Source organism: Puma concolor, chromosome B3 (assembly GCF_028749965.1).
Source record: "Puma concolor isolate L17-30 chromosome B3, mPumCon1.1.hap2, whole genome shotgun sequence".
NCBI classification, from domain to species: domain Eukaryota; kingdom Metazoa; phylum Chordata; class Mammalia; order Carnivora; family Felidae; genus Puma; species Puma concolor.
This window is the reverse complement of record NC_141672.1, coordinates 80426729-80447026: the sequence shown is the minus strand read 5'-3', so window position 1 is coordinate 80447026 and position 20298 is coordinate 80426729. Positions and strand designations below refer to the sequence as shown.

At 41.7% G+C, this 20298-nt stretch overlaps 1 protein-coding gene across 5 annotated transcripts in view; it reads right to left on the bottom strand.

The window, feature by feature from the left end:
- FMN1 (formin 1) overlaps positions 1–20298 on the bottom strand; it is a 429625-nt gene that overhangs the window by 295370 nt on the left and 113957 nt on the right. Inside the window, exon 1 of one of the 5 annotated variants that reach the window (XM_086710290.1) lies at positions 295–2123. The exons of the other annotated variants lie outside the window; for them this stretch is intronic. Coding sequence (XP_086566416.1) covers positions 295–1674 — 1380 coding nt within the window. The 5' untranslated portion in view covers positions 1675–2123. Of the gene's footprint in view, positions 1–294; positions 2124–20298 lie in introns of those variants that run through there. 5 annotated transcript variants of the gene reach the window in all.

The following is a 20298-nucleotide window of genomic DNA, read 5'->3' as shown; positions in this document are numbered from 1 at the left end:
GTGTGAGATCGTGACCTAAGCCGAAGTCGGTCGCTTAACCGACTGAGCCACCCAGGCGCGCCGTCCTACCCACACATCTTTATGTATAGCCCTTTTATGACACTCCAGAAAAATATAAGGAAGACAGAAAATGCCAGTTTCACTCCTTACCCCTTACAAGGATGATTTGATCTTAATCCTCTTCACCTAGAAGAGACTAACAATAGGTAGTTGGGACTCGCTTTTGACAGGAAACCTTAAAACTACAGGTTTCACTGCATCTTAGGACAAAACGCAAAACCCAATTCTACATACGCTTTTGGAATCAGAGGGGCCATCTCCTGGCCTTGACCTGGATCGCTCAAACACAGCTCTCAGGGACTCCTTCTCATGCTTCATCTTGCGCTTGAGAGCTTCCAACTCCGAGGTGTCAGCCGTGGTCCCCTTTTTGGGGGGACGAACGAATATGGCTTTAAAGGCCTCGAGGGCGGTCTCTGGAGGCTTTGGCTTGACCTCTCCACCCTGAGTTTGGGCTCCGCTGGGGCCGCTCTGGCTCTCCTGGGCAGCACTGCAGCCCATCTCTTCCTTTCTGGGCTGTTCAGGGTCTCCTGCCCTCACTTCTGTTTTGGGCATGTCAAGGATGAACAGCTGAGAGAGCTGCTCCAGGAGAGTGGGAGTGGCCTTCGGGTCAGCTGTCTTCTCCCCAGTCTTCACCGTCTGCGGCCCTGTCTGCGCTAAGGACTTCTGAACAGGTTGCGTCAATTTGAGCAAGGCCAGGTCTCCATCCTTTGGTTTAATTTCCGTGATGGTCTTCCCTCCCTCACCAGTAGCCCCTTTCTTCAACACACGAAGTCCACTAAAAAAGGCTGGAAGCTGGAATGCCTTCTCCCCAGGGACTTCTTTTTTTGAGGCGGCATTCTCAGTAACACCAACAATCAAGGTCTGGTCTGTTACTGCAGGTGGATCTTGGGAACTTTCTTCTCCAGCTTGCCCTTGGACGGGGCTGTGCTCTGTCTGAAGACCACCATCACCAGGTTCCGGTTTGCTGCTTATCTCGGATGGAGTCCTCTGAGGACCTTCTGCACAGCACTCTGCATCATCCCTTTCCCCAGTGATACTATTTTCCCCACAATCACGTGGCTTTTCTTTGGGCTCCTGAGATGGCTCAGCTACAACACTGGGAGACTGTGGGCGACTGGTGTTGCTTCCCTTTTCTGGCTGCTGGCCACCATCATCAGAGTCAGAATCACTGGTGGTGTTCACAAGAGTCCCACGAACCAAAATGACATCGTCTCTGTTCACGCTCAGAGTACTGAGCGGAAGAGGCTCTTGACCCAGGAGAGAAATCCCTGCGTCTGCTATGATGCTCTGATTTCCCTCGGACTCTGTCTCCGCCCCTGCAGTCTTGCCATCATTTCCCAGGTCAGGTAGAACCTGAGCCGCTGCCTCCTGTGGATGGGAGCCATGGCTGGGATCATCCAGCTGAGGCATTGGATCCAGGACCAAACTGTGGAACGCTTTCAGGACTGCGTCTTCCTCTTCAGGCTTCGCAGATTCAAGCTTACTTGTAAACCCAAACAGAGTCTTCATGGAGAACTTGCTCAGGATCGACTGAGCCACTTCAAGTCTGGCTTCAGGTTTTTCTGGCTCTGAGACCTCATCACTGCCATTCAGAGACTCTCCGACGCCCTCCATGTCTCTGCAATGCCCCCGGTGCAAGTTCTGGCTTTTGTCACTTTCCCTACTGTCTCAGTTTATCCACACCATGGGCTCTGAACTTCCAGGACAGAGAGAGCAACAGGACCCGGCAGCCTGACTCCGCCCCAGAGCAAGCACACTTGGTCTCTTTCAGGTCACTGGCTGTGTCCTCCTTCCGGTGTGAGCCAGGATGGTGCGCCCAGGGCCAGCTGTAAGAAGTCCGCGGAGCTTAATGCCCAGACGCAGCCTCGGCTGCGCACCTTACTATACACGGACTGGGGAGGCTGCTCCGCTGGGACTTCCGTATTTATTCCCGTGGACAAAAGGGGTTTTGTCGTAGGGAAAGTCAGTCTGCCCCCAGTCATCCCGGCCCAGGACTTCACTGTGAGCTCCGCCCCAGTGCCTGCCTGCAGTTCTCCCGATAGCTTTCAACTTCCTCATTGGTGAGCAAGGGAGGCTCCCGAATGTGCTGAGCTGGCCAGCAGATCCTGACAGCCCTCAACCCCCCCGCCCCCCCCCCCCCCCCGCATCAGCCCAAGAAATTCAAAAGTGAATCAGCAGAAAAATGATGAAACGTTTCCTTTTTGCCCTTTAAATTTTGGTCAGAAGCCTGTGCACCATCCATGCCAAAAAACCTAGCAGCACACACAGATCCACAGCCACTTACAAAGCCCAGAGCAAGGATATAAAAGTAGGGAAACAGATGATCTCAAAATGCCAAGAACTCTCTCAAAAGCAGTTGATTTACAGCTCTCAAAGCTGTCTTTTTTTTTTTTAAATGCTTTCTTCCGCTTCCCTGCAGGTTTCATCTGGAATGCAGATTTTAGCTGGTGGGGTCGGGGGGTGGGGAACCAACACAACTGGTTTCAGATTACTGCTGTTTTAGCTCTGCCCCAGTGTCTCACTGTTCTACAAACAGGTACTTAGGCAAGCACGCCCACCACGCCCAGTGGCCACCAGCCTTAGGCGGGCAGAGTAAACAGCCCCAGCCCCAGCAGGAATGATTACCCTCCACACGCTCTGTGCCAACCCCAGGCTTCTGCTCAGTAGCTCTGACTTCCTGGTTTCCTTAGGAATCCTGATGGCCGAAGGGCACCCCGCTCTGCTTCAGTGATCCAACCAACTAAGTGAAACCTGGCATGATACAAGGTAACACACAACCTGCCTTGTTAGGCAAAGCGATTTATCAAAGGTCCCCAAGGAACCACATTCCCCCAAAGGGCAAAACATCTGAAAGGTCTCTGTCAGTCAGGTTTCTATCACAGACCCAATTTGCCTAAAACAAGAAGGGCAGACAAAATCACCACCAACCATCAGAGCAAGGTAGTTTCCAACCCTCTGATCATATGCTGGGAACTTGGCAATGAAGGACGTGGAAAAATTGCTGCTCTGTTTCCTAGCTGCATGGCTGCCTCTTGGGACAGCTACCTGTCATACCTGAAGGTCTCAGTGTTTTTCAAATCTGGTCCAGTAGGCAGGCATTTAGTAAGCACCTGGGATGGACAAGTTACTGTACTGGATCATGGCAGTCAAACTGGCTTAGGAGTAATCACCGGCCCTCTGAGCAAAGCTGCAAGAAGATTGAGCCCAAGTGTTAAACACAAACAGCAATTTATTCTGCAAAATAGAAGCTGGAGCCACAAGCTTCTTGTGCAAAACGGCAGTCTTGCTTGATGTGCACCAGGGAACAGCCGTGAATGTCACTCTGATGACTTGAATCATGTTCCCCAATAAGTATTAACACTGAGAAATTTTGACTGCAATACATTTCTAGCAGTGTGTTCAAAAGGAACCCTCACACAAAAAGGGTACATATTATAATATCCCACCAATCCCTATGGAAAAGTTAAGACAGCACTTCCTGGCCCCTGGTTTGACCTGGTGTCTAAATGGAGACTTTCTCACTCACTCCTGATGCTAGTATGTTTGGGATTATTAACAGGGCAGACTTCATCAAAAGGCCGCCATAACACACAGAAAGCTTCATGGGCACCATTCAAGTCTTAGAACAGTTTGCTGTCCAGAGGAAATGCCCTTTGATAAAAATCAGACTTCTGCTTCTGCAAGAATGAAGAGAAAAGGAATCACCACATCAAATCATAAGATCAGTCTTATGTTCTTAACAACGTAAAGACCGTCCAACACTGATGTGTGGGGAAGAGACGTGACACCTATTTGGTGTCGACCTTTTTTTTTTTTTTTAATTTTTTTTTAAACCTTTTATTTATTTTTGAGACGGAGAGACAGATCATGAACAGGGGAGGGTCAGAGAGAGGGAGACACAGAATCTGAAACAGGCTTCAGGCTCTGAGCTGTCAGCACAGAGCCCGACGCAGGGCTCGAACTCACGGACCGCGAGATCATGACCTGAGCCGAAGTCGGCCGCTTAACCGACTGAGCCACCCAGGCGCCCTGGTGTCGACCTTTTTAACTGGAGGCTCTATTTTTCTCAGACCTAACTATCAGTTTCGAGAATAAGTTTCTGAGCACCCCCAGCACATCTGGGCGAAATGGGACATAAAGTGTCCCCCAAAGGTTGTTGGCCTTTTTATACAACAGTATGGAGCAGAATTAAGATTTTCAGCATTCTGTCAATACCCACAGATGCCAATACAATTTCATGGAAGTTGTGCCAAGTCTTGAGTCATAGGAAATGATTTGATCCCAGTCCCTGGGTTAGAGGTAAGTAAGGTATTAGGTTTATTTTAAAAGTTAAGTAACCATGGGGACGCCTGACTGGCTCAGTCAGAAAAGTGTGCAACTCGATCTTGGGGTCATGAGTTTGAGCCCCATGTTGGGTGTAGGGATTACTTAAATAAATAAAACTTAAAAAAAAAAAAAAAACCGTTAAGCAACCATGGCCAAGAGAACAATCCAGAAATTGCACTACTAGTCTCTCACTAGGACACAAAGCGTATTTTATCCTCTGAGATGACACAGAAGATGAACTTCACAAAACAATGTGAGAATGATCATTCTTTCCCCTTGTAACTTAGGGGAAAATCTAGAGTGGCTGATTAGAAAAAAAAAATAAATCAAGCAAAAATGCCTAGCTGGCTTGTGTACTAGTCACAGACAAAACACAGAATCCCCTGGAGTCAAACACATTAAAAAGCTTTCCCCATACAACCCTCCTTCATTTATGAAGCATAACTCTGTTACAAAGATGTATTTATCCAACAATTATTAAGCACCAACTACATACCAGGCTCCAGGGATATAAGGATGAAGAAAACCCCAGCCCTCCACTTTCATGACACATGAAGGTAAATAGGGGAGATCAGCCAAGAAAGAGGTGACACTTTGTTCATAAATTGTAACTAAGTACTTTATACCCCAGACTCAGTTTGAATAGCAACCAGTGGACCTAAGACAATTCTTTTTTTATGTTGATCTATATTTGAGAGAAAAAGAGCACAAGCAGGGAAGGGGCAGAGAAGGAGACACAGAATCTGAAGCAGGCTCCAGGCTCTGAGCTGTCAGCACAGAGCCCAACACGGGGCTCAAACTCACTGACTGTGAGATCATGACCTGAGGCGAAGTTGGATGCTTAACCGACTGAGCCACCCAGGTGCCCCTGGACCTAAAACAATTCTAAGTGAAAGCAAGCAGTTACCATCTAAATAATAAAGAGAAGTAAGAGAGAGCAGCATGGTATTTCAAATAGATGTTTGAATATTGACTCTCAGACCATTAGAAATGTGACTATTGCTGGTGATTTAAGAAATCAAAAAAATGTTTGACCATAATGTTCAAATAAGAAGCCTGCAAAATTTTTAAATCGTTTTATTTTCATCATGATAAATACATTCTTTAATCCTCACACCCAATTTCCCTCTGGTAACTGTCAGTTTGTTCTCTATAGTTAAGAGTCTATTTCTTGGCTTGTCTCTCTCTCTTTCCTTTACTCATTTGTTTTGTTTCTTAAATTCCACATGGTGATACTATATGGTATTTGTCTTTCTCTGACTGAATTATTTCACTTAGCATAATACACTCTAGCTCTTTATCCATTCATCTACTGATGGACCCTTGGGCTGCTTCCATATCTTGGCTATTGTAAATAATGCTGCAATAAACACAGGGGTGCATGTATCCCTTTGAGTTCGTGTTTTTGTATTTTGGGGGAAAACACCCAGTAGAGCAGTTTCTGGGTCATAGAGTAGTTCTATTTTTAACTTTTTGAGGAACCTCCATACTATTTTCCAGAGTGGCTGCACCAGTTTGCATTCCCACCAGTAGCACAAGAGGGTTTTTCTCCACATCATCGCTAACATTTTTTCTTGTGTTGTTGATTCTACCTATAATGAAAAAGGTGTGAGCTGTTATCTCATTGTACTTTTGATTTGCATTTCCCTGAAGATGAGTGATGTTGAGCATTTTTTCATTGTCTGGTGGTAATCTGGATGTCTTCTTTGGAGAAACGTTTGTTCAGGTCTTCTGCCCATTTTTAATTGGATTATTTGTTTTTGAGCATTGAGTTGTATCAGCTCTTTATGTATTTTAGATACCAAACCTTTATCAGATAGGTCATTTGCAACTATCTTCTCCCATTCAGTAGATTGTCTTTTAATGTTGTTGTTGTTTCCATCACTGTGCAGAAGCTTTTTATTTTGACATAGTCCCAATAGTTTATTTTTGCTTTTATTTCCTTTGCCTCAGGAGACCTATCTAGAAAAATGTTGCTACGGCCAATGTCAGAGACATTACTGCCTGTGCTCTGTTCTAGGATTTTTAAGAAGCCTGCAAATTGGTTGATTGGTCTTGAAAAATGAGTCTATTTAATGCTTTAACATTTTCAGGAGGAAAAATAATCACTTCTCTCCAACATCATTTATCTCAGTGTCTTATTCTGTGATGAATACTTATTGAATACCTACTACACAAAACCGGTAGAAGCCAAGACTTTCTCCTGAATCTCTTTTGTTCTGTAGGGGCCAAGGGCAGGCCACCCCAAGATGGGCCACTTTGGCATGAAGATTATTTTGTGTTGAAGGCAACTGAGATCCTGCAGGCTCAGAAAAAACTTTTTGCCCTTCCCTTCACTACATAGGAAAATCTAAATTGAGGGTTCTTCCCAGTATAATGGCTATTACCAGAGATAAATTTTATCTGAGTGACCCATCTGTATGGCAAGATAAACATCTAGATTCCAAATATCTGCTCTTGTTGTCCTGTGAATAGCCTTCCTTCTCTTTGAAGTCCCAGACCTCCACCCAGTTTAGGATGATATACATACCTCATTTTGCCTGTCTTTGGAATTCACATGTCTGTGTGGATTCCCTGTATTTACAAAATGAAATCTGATTTTCTCCTGTTCATCTGTCTCGTGTCCATTTGATTCTTAGTCTAGCTAAAAGGGGACAGGAAACTCATGCTCCTTGACAGTTTTAACCTTAAGGCCCTTAAGCCTTCTAACAGCTATACCTGTGTAAAAGGTCAGATAAAATGATTCACCTTAGACAACCAAGTTAAAACAGGTAGCACTTGACCCATGTGATGTTCTTTGTAACTATTTGTTAAAAACAATTGGTACCCAGGTACTTTAAAACTCAACACATATTTGTGTGAAGAATTTACTACTAGTGAATTGTCCATGTTTCTCCCTTCTCACCATCCTCTCAGACTGAGGCTGAAGGCAACTGTACCTCAGGTAATAAGAACATCAGTCCCACAGATACCTGGGGAGATAAGCCTAAAAGGGTGGTTGCAACAAAAAGGCACATCACCTGAGACCAGTCAATAGAACCAACCTTCTTGGCTCTCATAAGGTTAGAGGAATCAGCATTAAAAAGCATTTTTAAAGTCAATTTGCAGAAATTGGACATTGCTTAAAAGAAAAACTTCCTAAAGTCCTCCCACCCTCTACTCTTTGGAGTCCCCCACCCAATCATTCAGTTTAGATAATTCCCTCCCACATTCTCATAAAACCCCAGAAAGGCAAGGGAAAAGTAGAGCAAATGAGGTCAGTTTCACAGCATCAGGCCACATGACTCTCCTGTTTCTCTTACCCAATTTATTACAAGTTCTGGGCCTGTTTTTAATGACTAATTGCTTCTAGCTTCTAAAGTGGTTCAACTAGGTTCATGTGACAATTGCTGGAGAAAAGTAGAAGGAAGTTAAAATTACTAAAGGTAAGTAAGGGTATAGAAACTATTTCTGTAGAAGACAAGTTTATACCAGTGGACTGGGGAAAGGAAGGAAGGAAGTGGTGGATAAAGATGTGAGTGGGGTAATGAGTAGAGATGGGTTTTTTGGTCCAGGATGGGTGTTTTAACTTACTCAATGAAGTCTGATACAAACAGTGAGATCTGAGGAAATTATGACATCACAAGCACTCAAAAAAGCCACTTGTCAAACTAACGACATCCCGTGAAAGGAGCTGAGGATTATGAAAGAATGTGGGTAGAATCAAATTGCTGGGAAGCTGAACGGGACTTCAGAAATACTAGAAATCAACTCGTTCCACATTCTTGTGTTAAAGAAGAAGCCATTTGAAATCAAGAGAAGCTAAACAACTGGCACCAGTTCACACGGCTCACATGAGCAACAAGAGGGGAAACGAGGTGTCCTGACTCCTGTTCACCTCCAGTCTTCCTACTGCCCTGGCCCATGAGCTTACCTTCCTCCGGAACAGCATCCTCCTTATGCTCACTTTCCACATCTTGGAAATGGAGACACGAGACCAAGTACAAAACCAAGCCAGAGACCTCCTTAGGCTTCTCTTTCTATTGCAATTTCATAGCATCCTCCCTGACTTCATGGTGAGCCTTCCCTCTCCCCACCAACACGAAACTTATAACAGCCCCTCTAGGTCAGCCCACAAGAGGCCCGCAGCAGTTTTTACTAATTGTTTAAAAAAAAACAATAGGCTGCACCTGCCCTATTGCGAGGGCAGGTCTCAGTGATTAAGGCCTTCTTCCACTGAGCACTCTTAGTGTAAAATGTTTCTAAGACTGGTTCCACTGAGCAGTACCAAATCTCCAGGGGAAAATGAGTTGAACGTCAGTAACAAACTAGAAGACTCTGAAAGTCAGAAAGAGAGACTAGGGCATACTTGTCAGGATGGAAGCAAATGAGAGAGCAGTGTGGATGTGATCTTTCAATGACCAGGAACCAGGGCAGGGTGCACAGTTAAGATCCTGGCCTTGGGTCCTGGGCTTACCTCCTACTCTTCTCCTTCAAGAAGCTTGACCTTGGGCAAGCAACCTATGCCTCAGCTTCCTCACCAGCATACTGGCAATAAGAAAAGTACCTACTTCATGGGTTATTAGGAGCATTAAGTGAACTAATAAGTTTGACACTCTCATCAATGCCTGGCACATAGTAGGTACCACATAGGTATGATATATTTTCATAGCAAAGTAACAACTGTTTTAGGGCCATCAACCTGCATCGAACAGATTTTTTTAGCCTTGTCAGTATGAAACAAGTATTTACTGATGAACTGACAGCCCACGCAGGAAGCTGCCCCACCCAATTCCCTCCTAAATATGCACTTGGGCAGAGGGGCCCTTTGGTCTGAACAGGATCCTTTGTTATAGAAAGGCCTACTAAATACAACACCTAGCCATGCCACATCTGTGCCAAGAGTGAATAGAGCATCAAAGAAAATTCTTTCAAGGGGTTCCTTTGAATGTTTTAGGGCCAATACGCTCTGGATTGTTTTTCCCATCTGTATTACCTGAAGGGAGTAAATTACCTTAAAATTCTCCCAGGTGGCCACTGTAGAAGGAGACAAAGTTCATCACGCTCTTTAATCCTTTTCCTGTGCTCCAAGATGATTGTTAAACCAACTCAATCATTTCAGAAAAATAAACAAATAAACAAACAAAAACACACGAATTTGGATTTTCTCAAGAAAATCCTTTTCTCAAGAGTCTATTGATAACATGCTGCTGCTGCAACCCAAAAGTGTGATCCCTAAGCACTGTGACCTCAGCCCACTTGGGGGAAGGGCTGCTCCCAGACAGTGGCTGGCCTGGGAAAGTACCCAGGTCAACTCCAGCAGGGCACTAACCATTTTCTTCTTTTGCTTGTATGCCAAGTCATTAGACTCCAAAGGCGTGTTACTTCATTTAAAATTTCCTTTCTCTTACAAATACCAAATCAAGGCTGAAGTAGTTATTACATTAACTGGGTAGGGTCTTACTATCAAATATTTCTAAGACTGATTCCACCAAACAGTACTAAAGGTTCTCTGGAAATGGATTCAATGTCCATGACAAAATAAAATAATGTAAGAGGGAAAAGGAAAGGCCAAGATTTACCCGTGAAGCGGGAGGGGAGGGGAGAGAAGGAGTATTCTTTAAGGTACACAATTTCTTGGGACATGTTTGTGAAGGTTTTGAGCTTTTCCAAAATCAATAATATTTATGCTCCACATGGACAATCACTTCAGAAGGCATGGAGTCCATAAAGAAAGCATTTCATTGTGGCTAAAGTCGCTCTTGATAACACTTTTAGGTGAAGATCTGGAATCTAATAAACCAGAGGTAACCTATTCCTCCCTATAGTCTCCTTCTTCCCCAATAGTAAAACTACATAGCCATTGGCTATGCCAAAACTGTGTATCTTTGCCTTTTCCTTACATTTTTTTTTTAGGTGAAAGTTATCGACTTATCTTGAGAATATTAGTTCAAACACCAAAGATCCAGGTATTATTTCCAAATAATTTTATATTTAAATGAGGCAACAGAAAAAACTAGGGCAGGTATGGATTTACCTAAAACAAAATGAAGGTGGATGAAAAGAGCATGCATGACAGAAGAACAAGCATTTTTTAGGAGGTCTATGTTGTCCCGAGTGGGCACCTTTATGCAAGGTTTCTCGTGCCTTCCTTAACCCTACTATATAACTCCATGAAAAGTATCATTAACCCCATTTTATAGGTGAATGCTGTCCTGTGCAAATTTCTGCAGTGATGGAAATGATCTTTATCTGTGTGTCCAAAACAGTAGATACTAGCTACAGGTAGCCTCTGAGCGCTTAAAATGTGTCTAGTGTGACTGAGAAACTAAATTTTAAATTTTATTTAACTTTAATTAATTGCCACCTATAGCTAGTGACTGCTGTACTGGACACTGCTATAGCTGTTAATACTGAGGTTCAGAGAAATTAGGTCAATCCTAAGATTACACAACCAATGAGTGGCAAAGCCAGGATCTGAACTGGATCAGTCTGATTCTTAATGTTCATTCTTTTCATTACCATAAAGCCAAACTATAGTATTTGTAATAGTTCTCCTTCAAATGGAAAAGCCAGAACGGAGGCAAAATAGATCACCTCATTACCAGAACCAAGTGGCTAATGAAGCTAGAAAGAATTTGCCGAGGACAGAAGGGAAACAAAGGTTATGAGCCCTGATTTGATCAGTGATGATTGCTTTAAGTTAATACTCATAATTTAGTCATTTTAAGAGACAAATATGGAAACAAGTGTGAATGCGTTAAAATTACAAAGGAAAAAGTAAGGTAGGCGCTGTCACAGCTACGATCCTATTTTTTCAAACACAGTTAAAGGGAGGGCAAAGAGAAGAGGGGCAAGAGCTATGGCTTTGAAATGGGATGTGTTTGGGTTCAGTACGAAAATTACTTATTAATCACATACTAGCTGTGTCACTGAGGCAAGTTCCTTAACATCTCTGAACCAGTATCTACATTTATAGAATTGGAAAAATACTTAACTCATAGGACTGTACTAAGAACCGAATGTGCTAATATTCCTAACCCCGTGTTTGCTTCATCACCAAAGACATTCAATAAATAGTGGCTGTAATTGTAGAGTATGGTTAGTTGCAGGGATCAGTGGGTGAAAGAATCACATTCCCAGAGTTATGACATATACTCACTATTGCCTCCATTTTGTACATCATTTTAATTTGGCATTTGAACCAAAGTATATACAGCATGACTGTCACTTTCAATGCTTTAAAAAGTATCATGAAATATTCTGAAAGAATGTTTTAACAGCTCCCAGAATCAAGGTCTTTTACTTTCTGTAGATGGAGAGGGAAGTTTATGATACATGTTATACACAGGACATTTATGGAGTAGCTGCAGTCCTTAACGCAATTTAGAAATAATGGTAATAATAAATCAAGATGGCTTAATTAAAGCCTATAAAAATCAAAAGGCAAGAGAAAAACAACTAGGCCATACACACTGGAACCTCACGTTAACATAGGAGTCCCCTGAGCATTCTATAGGCAAAGGCTACTACTTCCTTTAAAACTCGAAATGGGTCATACGGGATTGTCGTTTTAACCACAAATGTCCATGTGTATCCTGGAGAGAGAAGAAAAATGCTTTTCTGAAATACACACATGGAACATAAATGATACATGTAGAATCCGGAGAGCAGGCTTTAAAGAGACCATGTGAAGCTCGCAGGACTCAGTCCAGTGAGTATGCATAGAGCTGTAGTTTCAAGACAGAAAAGGGAGGCTGAAAAAGTGGAATTCATTCAAAGGAGGCAAAAAAGCAATTGCCTGAATTTTAGGGAAACCAAATAAAACACTTCCGCTGCAATGTTTCCAATTCATTTAAATACAATTCCTAGGGGCGCCTGGGTGGCGCAGTTGGTTAAGCGTCCGACTTCAGCCAGGTCACGATCTCGCGGTCCGTGAGTTCGAGCCCCGCGTCGGGCTCTGGGCTGATGGCTCAGAGCCTGGAGCCTGTTTCCGATTCTGTGTCTCCCTCTCTCTCTGCCCCTCCCCCGTTCATGCTCTGTCTCTCTCTGTCCCAAAAATAAATAAACGTTGAAAAAAAAATTTTTTTTAATAAATAAATAAATACAATTCCTAGACAAATTTCTCAGTATTTTTATAAAACTCAGTTCTATTCTATGTTCTCCCAGGCTTTAAAAGTCCATACATTCTCAAGAGTCCAAATTTTAAATTTTTTTTTTTCAACGTTTATTTATTTTTGGGACAGAGAGAGACAGAGCATGAAGGGGGGAGGAACAGAGAGAGAGGGAGACACAGAATTGGAAACAGGCTCCAGGCTCTGAGCCATCAGCCCAGAGCCTGACGTGGGGCTCGAACTCCCGGACCGCGAGATCGTGACCTGGCTGAAGTCCGACGCTTAACCGACTGCGCCACCCAGGCGCCCCTCAAGAGTCCAAATTTTATATGCACAACTATTTAGTGCATGTTGGAATAGACAAAGAGGAAATAAGGACAATAAAGTAAGGATCAAGATCAAAGAGAAGTGAGTGTCACAGTTCCACTAGCCATTAAGAGTTCAATGAGTAAGCCAAGTTCTTTTAGTTTTATGAAGCAATCTGAGATGCTATGAGATTTGTCATTATGTTACAGTGGATATAGAAGACAGGTGGATGTCAGGGAAGTGTGGAAAATTGCGTAAGAACTGAACTTACGGCATAAACGGGGATTTCTATTTAACTATGATAATTGATTCATGAATTTGCCATGCAAACAATTCTGGTTTGATGCTTCTCAATTGGTTACTAAGTTTTCACTGGGGACTAATGTCTCTAAGAGTTAAAATTCTGCTAAATATAATTAAGACTGATGGAAATAAAAGCAACTCTATGTAAAAAAGTAGAAAATGTGTAAGAAAGATATAAGGAATGGAAATACATTTTTTGTTGAAGGTAAAACAAAGTAATTTTGCCCTAAATGAGACTGGTTGTTTGGAGAGAAATGGCTTGGGACAAAATTTGAAGGCCAAGGAAAGTTGTAGAAGGTTCCTGAAGGGAACTCTTTGGAAAGGAATTTCATGTGTGGTCAGGACGGACTAAGTTGAAATGGATTCTGTTTTTCTCTGTTCAAAAGACAAAGTTTTCTTGGACCACTGATCTGCTCTTGATAAGAAAATGTAAACAAAGGGTTGTTGTTGTTGTTTTTTTTTCTCTTTTTGTCTGCTGAGAAAACCAAAGCTTCTGTTTTGTCTTTATCAAGCCTTTGATTACTTACTTAAAACTTCTCAATGTTAAAGGAGCTAAGTTTTGCTAACAACTATATAACCCTACATATTTGCCTTTAGGATCTCTCATTGCCACGCTGGGTAAACAAATGATTTAAAGTTTTAAGATTAGTAATGATCTGTAATCTATTTAGGATGTGCCTTATAACTTTCTAAGGTTTTAACAAATTTCCCAGGATTTAGATTGTAAATGAATTTTTGACCAATTAGGCCTTCTTTGGTATGTGAAGTTACTCTGGAAACACTGTCAAACAAATAATGGTAAACCTTAGTATATTGTTTGGGTAAATGCTATAACTACTCAAATATAAATGCAATTCCTGAAGTTTTAATGTTTTGGTAATAAGGTCATCACTTGATACTCTGATTATCAAGGTGTTAGGTGTCACAGAGATGATGAAATTTCCTGTATCAATTGCATCAGAATGAACTCTCATCAGATTGTTAACCATGTCCATTTCTGAGATTTCTGTCATTTATAATTATTCGGATGCTCATACTAAATGTGTTTCATCTTCGAGATTTGTAAAAAGGACTTTCATGACAGATACAGGTATTCAATACCTTTAAGATTAATACTAAGATGGGTAAGAATTGACAGAACTAAAAAGCTGCTTTCAAACTGAACAAGAATTAGGAACATGGGACTAAATGAACTGAAGGACACAGGCCACTTTTGTTTTAAAGTGTTGCTGGTTCTCTAAACATTTGCTCATCTATGACATACAGGAATGTGACAAAGTATTCATTTGTGAACAAACTGGAGTATTTAACATTTCTCTCTACCTGAACCCTCTAAAAATCAAAAACTCTCAGTGAGTGTTCTTTCTTTTAAGGCAATTATAATCACTTACGTGAGTTCAATAAGAATCTTTTTCTTGTAACAGGATACCATTGGAAATACTGGTTATTTTACCAAGGCTTTGACTGGAATGTCATATTTGAGAGTCGTGCATAGACTCAGATCTGACCATATAGCTCTAAGGAACTAAGGCTGACTTTATGAAACATGGAGCCATAAAGCCCCTTGGAAATGTTGGCCTGATACCTTGCTTACAGAGGTCCCAGCAGCCTTACCAGATGAGTAAAGAGTATCACTTCCTGGCAGGTGCAGGAACCTCAGGAAATGTTGGGGGCCTCATGGAAAGGAATTTGCCCAAATCTTCACGTATTGCAGTCACGACTGATGGCAAGTACTTGGCATGGCTTCTGGCCTGGAGAGGCTACTAAAAGCCTGAATCTAGATTCCTTATAAAGGGTTCCAGCAAAGCAAATTGTAAAAGATCTATATGATCAGTCACTATTCTTGCTGACCTTATGTAAATAATTAGGCCAAGTTTATTACAACTGGACTTGTTTTACAAACAAATTAGTCTTGATTTGGCTATCTCTGGAAATGAGGGTTTTAAGAGAAAAAACAATGTCTCAATAATGTACCTTTATCGATGTTAAATTCTAGCTCTGATTGTCTTTAAACGTTTGCCTAAACTAGACAACGTGAGGTAAACTTTGGAAAATGTGTCACAATATTTCATGTATAGACAAACTTCTGTGCTTGTTTTTCTGTGGGGATAATAAGAAAACTTCATGGGCATATAATTAAACAACTAAAAAATGGGATGGATTCACCCCAACAATTGTCTATGAAAATTCTTTTCTCACTGCAGACCTATCAATAGATAAAGACTATAGTGCCTTATTAAATTATTCACTTAAGACCGGGTTAATTCATAAATCTCTATGCAAACCATATCCTCCCTAAACCTGATAGGACAGTTCCTAGAAATCCACCCCATATAAACCCAAAAGACCTGGTTTATTTAAAGGATTGAAAGTCTAACACAGCAGGGGATTTAACTCCAAAATGGAAGGGCCCCTACTGGGTCACATTAAGTACTCCCCCGTCAATAAAGTTAGGGAGCACACTTCATGGGCTCCGGTTCTAAAATAAAACCTGTGCCTCCTTCACAGAAAACCAATGGGCAAACTAATCTTCCTTCTTACTCCTGTAAACGTGTGGAAGACCTCAAACTTCTCTTATGATGGTTGTACCTTTCTTTTTCATTCTCCTTTCCCCAATTTCTACTGTTCCTTCTTACAAAGGGCCATTCAAAAGGATCACCACAGACATTTGAATTACAAACCAAAAAAAAAAAAAAAAAAAAGAACAAACACACAAACCCAAAAACATCTGATTCCTGCTGCCTGTTTCCACTCCATCTGAAGAGGCTTTAAGCCGGACATCTAAAAATCTTATCACGGGCAGACACTGGGTTTGTAATTTGCTCAGACTATTAACCTATATTTTTCTTGTTTCTATAAAAGAAATGCCTTATTAACTACCTGATTGTTTACTAAACAAAACAGTCTATATAATGGTTAAACACCACATGTTATACAGTTAAGGCCTTAAATGACTCTCAAAATAACGTCATATTCTATTATTAAATACTGAATAACTCAAATGCATACAAAATTGGATGGCATTAGATGTTTTAACTGCTGCACAAGGTGGAAACTTATACTCTCATAAAAACAAAATGCTATGTATACATTCCAGATGACCACGCAAATATTTCTGGATTTCTAACTGACATGAATACTCCAATTGGTGCTTCAAACAGTCTCTCTCTCTTTCCTTTAATGATTGGTTAAACTCTTGGACTGGAGCATTTCTGTCAACTACCAAAGTACTTTTACTGCGGTTTCTTTCTTGTCATTCCAATTACATTTTGCTGTTTTCTCCCATGTGTCTCTGCCTAGGGCCAAGACTCCATCACTACAATAACTTCAAGCCAACAGATAATCCTTGCTACTCAAGAAGGTTCATACACATCCACCTTGGATTCAGCTGCTTCTGCCTTTTGTAACTTCTCTATATGTTCCCCAAATGATCAATATTGACCATAGATAGGGACATCCCTGTGCCCCTACTCAGCCCGAAGAAGCTACAGAAGATGAGACCTTCCACCTTCAGCAACCTTAAAGATTTAGTGGTCAAAATTACTCAGGGGAGATATGATGTGGGAACCTATAAGGCAAGCTGAGGGTCAAGCACAAGCTAGCACAGCACCCCCACCACACACACAAGGTGGGATGCGTGTGATATTCCTCAGGTACTCCTGGCTGCCCAAGAACAAAGGAAAGGGGAAAACAAAGAGTTAACTGATGGAGATCACAGTGAGTCTCCCATCAGTTTACAAATATCTTAGTAAATTACAAGAAAAAGGCAATCTTATCAAGAGCCTAATATCCAGAAACCTATACACTCAGTTTCCTAGAGCCCTTAGTGTCACCCTCCCCTCAATAGTGACGTGGGGAACAAAGGCAAGAAAGAAATGTAGGTAAAATTAAATTTCCTTGTAAACTATAGCCCATTGACAAATACTTGAGGCAAATACAGAGTAGAACATTTCTCCAGGAACCCCCTACCATCCTAAAGTGAATGCCTTACTAGAGGAAAACCACCTTAGCTTGACAATAGCAAGGCCTCAGGTATTTCAGGAGTCCTCTTTAGCATATCAAAGTCCCTCTTGAGGCCTCCCTTTTGTCTTTACCTCCCCCAATTCCTTAGTATATAACTAGTCACTCTTTACAACCCCAGGGCAGCTCTTCCTGCCCGTGGGTCCTGTCCCCATGCTTTAATAAAATCACCTTTTTGCACCAAAAATGTGTTTAAGAATTATTTCTTGGCCATCAGCTCTCAACCCCGCCATCACCCCAAAACTTCATCAGTGAACATTCCTCTCAAATGGAATCTTTGAGAAACTTCACTCACTGTAAGAAGTGAGACCCCATTTACTCTCTAGTCTGTCCATAATCAGTTGCCTTTGACACATCTGGTTCAAGGTATACCAAAAACTGAGGAACATGGCTGATGATAGCTCCTAGTTTGGTGGTATATAAGATACTGCCCTTTAAGGCTAACTTTGTAATGTTCATACTCTAAATGGGCACTCTGGGATGACCAAACGTTTATCATATACAGATGCAATTCACCAGAGCAATTCACACATTTGGTGCATTTGGATGCTGCCCCCAAATTGATACCTAGGGTTGCTTGATCCAGTAAACAAAACATAGGACAACCAGTTAAATTTGAATTTCAGACAAAATAACAAACATTTTTTCACTATAAGTATGTCCTATACAATATTAAGCTACCTCATGACCCAAAAGTAGAGCTGACTGCGTGTTGGGTTTAGTCTTTCAGGAGTTTCGCAGACCAACCAGAATGGTCCACAGAATTTGTATAAGCGGGACTAGAAGATAATCACCCAACAGAACCTCTCTGCACAGCAGTCTGGTTGACATTCAGCCAAGTGACACTAAGACAGCAGCACGGGATGTTCAAACATTGAAATACATACTGGTTGGTAAATAGATGGTACCCTGAGCTTGCCTAGTGTCTACTCTACGCCAGCCTCACTCCCCTCCTGCCATTCCCCAAAGGAACCTCTGTATTTTCCCACAGTTCAGTAACTAAAAGATGAACATAGCATGGGACAATAAGAATGGGCCTGGAGGGCATTATGCTAAATGAGATAAGACCAGAAAGACAAATACCTTATGTTCTTACTTATATGCAGAACAAAAACAAAACAAAAAACAAAAAAACAAAAAACCAAACTCACAGAAACAGAGAACAGATTGCCAGAGGCAGGGAGTGGATAAAGGTGGTCACAACGTACAGACTTCCAGTTAAAAGATTAATCAATTCTGAGTATGTAATGTACAGCATTGTGACTAGAGTTAACAATACCGTATTGCATATTTGAAAGCTGCAAAGAGAATAGATCTTAAAGTTTTCATCACAAGAAAAAAAAATGTGTTGGGGCACCTGGGTGGCTCAGTCAGTTAAGCGTCCGAGTTTGGCTCAAGTCATGATCTCACGGTTCGTGAGTTTGAGCCCTGCATCGGGCTCTGTGCTGACAGCTCAGAGCCTGGAGCCTGCTTCCAATTCTCTGTCTCCCTCTCTCTCTGCCCCTCTCCCACTCACACTCTGTCTCTCTCTCTCTCAGAAGTGAATAAATGTTAAAAAAATTTTTTTAATTAAAAAAAATGTGCAACTGTGTGAGGTGATGTTAACGAAACTTGTTACAGTAATAATTTCATAATATATACTTTTTTTTAAATTTTTTTTAACGTTTATTTATTTTTGAGACAGACAGAGACAGAGCATGAACAGGGGAGGGTCAGAGAGAGGGAGACACAGAATCTGAAACAGGCCTCCAGGCTCTGAGCTGTCAGCACAGAGCCTGACGCGGGGCTCGAACTCACAGACCATGAAATCATGACCTGAGCCAAAGTTGGCCGCTTAACCAACTGAGCCACCCAGGAGCCCCTATACTTCTATCAAATCATTATGTTTTACACCTGAAACTTACACAATACTATATGTCAAGATACATCAATAAAACTCGGGGAGAAGGGAAGGATAGTACTGGAGACACAGAATGTCCTATGAGCCTTCAAATAGAGTTAGGAGACTACAAATTTTGGTCTTGCAACGTGAGTTGTGACATGGTTCCACCTATTAGGACAAAGATTTCGCATTGAGCATATTAAGATCTATTTGTTTTCTTTAAATAATTCCCGTTTGGGGCGCCCGGGTGGCTCAGTTGGTTGAGCATCTGACTCCGGCTCAGGTCATGATAATGCGGTCTGTGAGTTCGAGCTCCGCGTCGGGCTCTGTGCTGACAACTTAGAACCTGAAGCCTGCTTCTGATTCTGTGTCTCCCTCTCTCTCTGCTCCTCCCTCGCTCATTCTCTGTCTCTCTCTCTCTCTGTCACAAAAATAAATAAACATATGAATGAATGAATAAATAAATAAATAAATACATAAATCCCGTTTACCACATATTGGTATTGCTTGGGTTGACTTACGCTCCTATAACAGAATCAGGAAATTTAATATTATAGCTAAAAGACTCTTTGTTTCATCTGTTCCTACTCTTCTCCATTCTGTCAAAACACAGTTGATTAAGAAACTGAAGGTAAGCAAGTGCCCACAATCCCATAGCTGGTGAGCGGTTGAGCTGAGAGTGGAAATGAAGGAGATCTCCATCTCTTGGGCTAGAGCAGAGATTGGCAAATTGCAAATCTGACCCACTGCCTGTTTTTGAATGACTCATAAGCTAAGAGTGATCTTTTTATTTTTAAATGGTGGGGGGGAAAAAATCAAAAGATGAATGTTTCTTGACATGTGAACATTATCTGAATTTCAAATTTCAGCATCTATAAACATATATTGGAGCACAAACTCACTCATTCATATTCTCTATGGCTGTTTTGTCATAAGAATTGAGTAGTTACAACAGAGACTATATGGTCCCCAAAGGCTAAAATAATATTTCCTCTCTGGCTCTACACAATAACAACAACAAAATTAATTCATGGCTACGTAAGAGAACTTAAAGAATTTAATTGTAGCTCCAGCCCTAATGCCAGTGGCCATTCTGATTTCTGGGTGTCAAATTCCCACCAATTAAATGTTTCAGCTATCACCTCTGCATACTAATGAGAAGCAGCCTACCTATAGAAAAAGGCTGAGGAAAGTAACTTCCTGATGCTAATTCTGCAAATCAGTTCCAGAACTGAAAACAGAGCAGTCCTGTCTAACATTTAAAACTGATCCAAGTATCACACAGCAATACATGCCTCCCTGACCTTA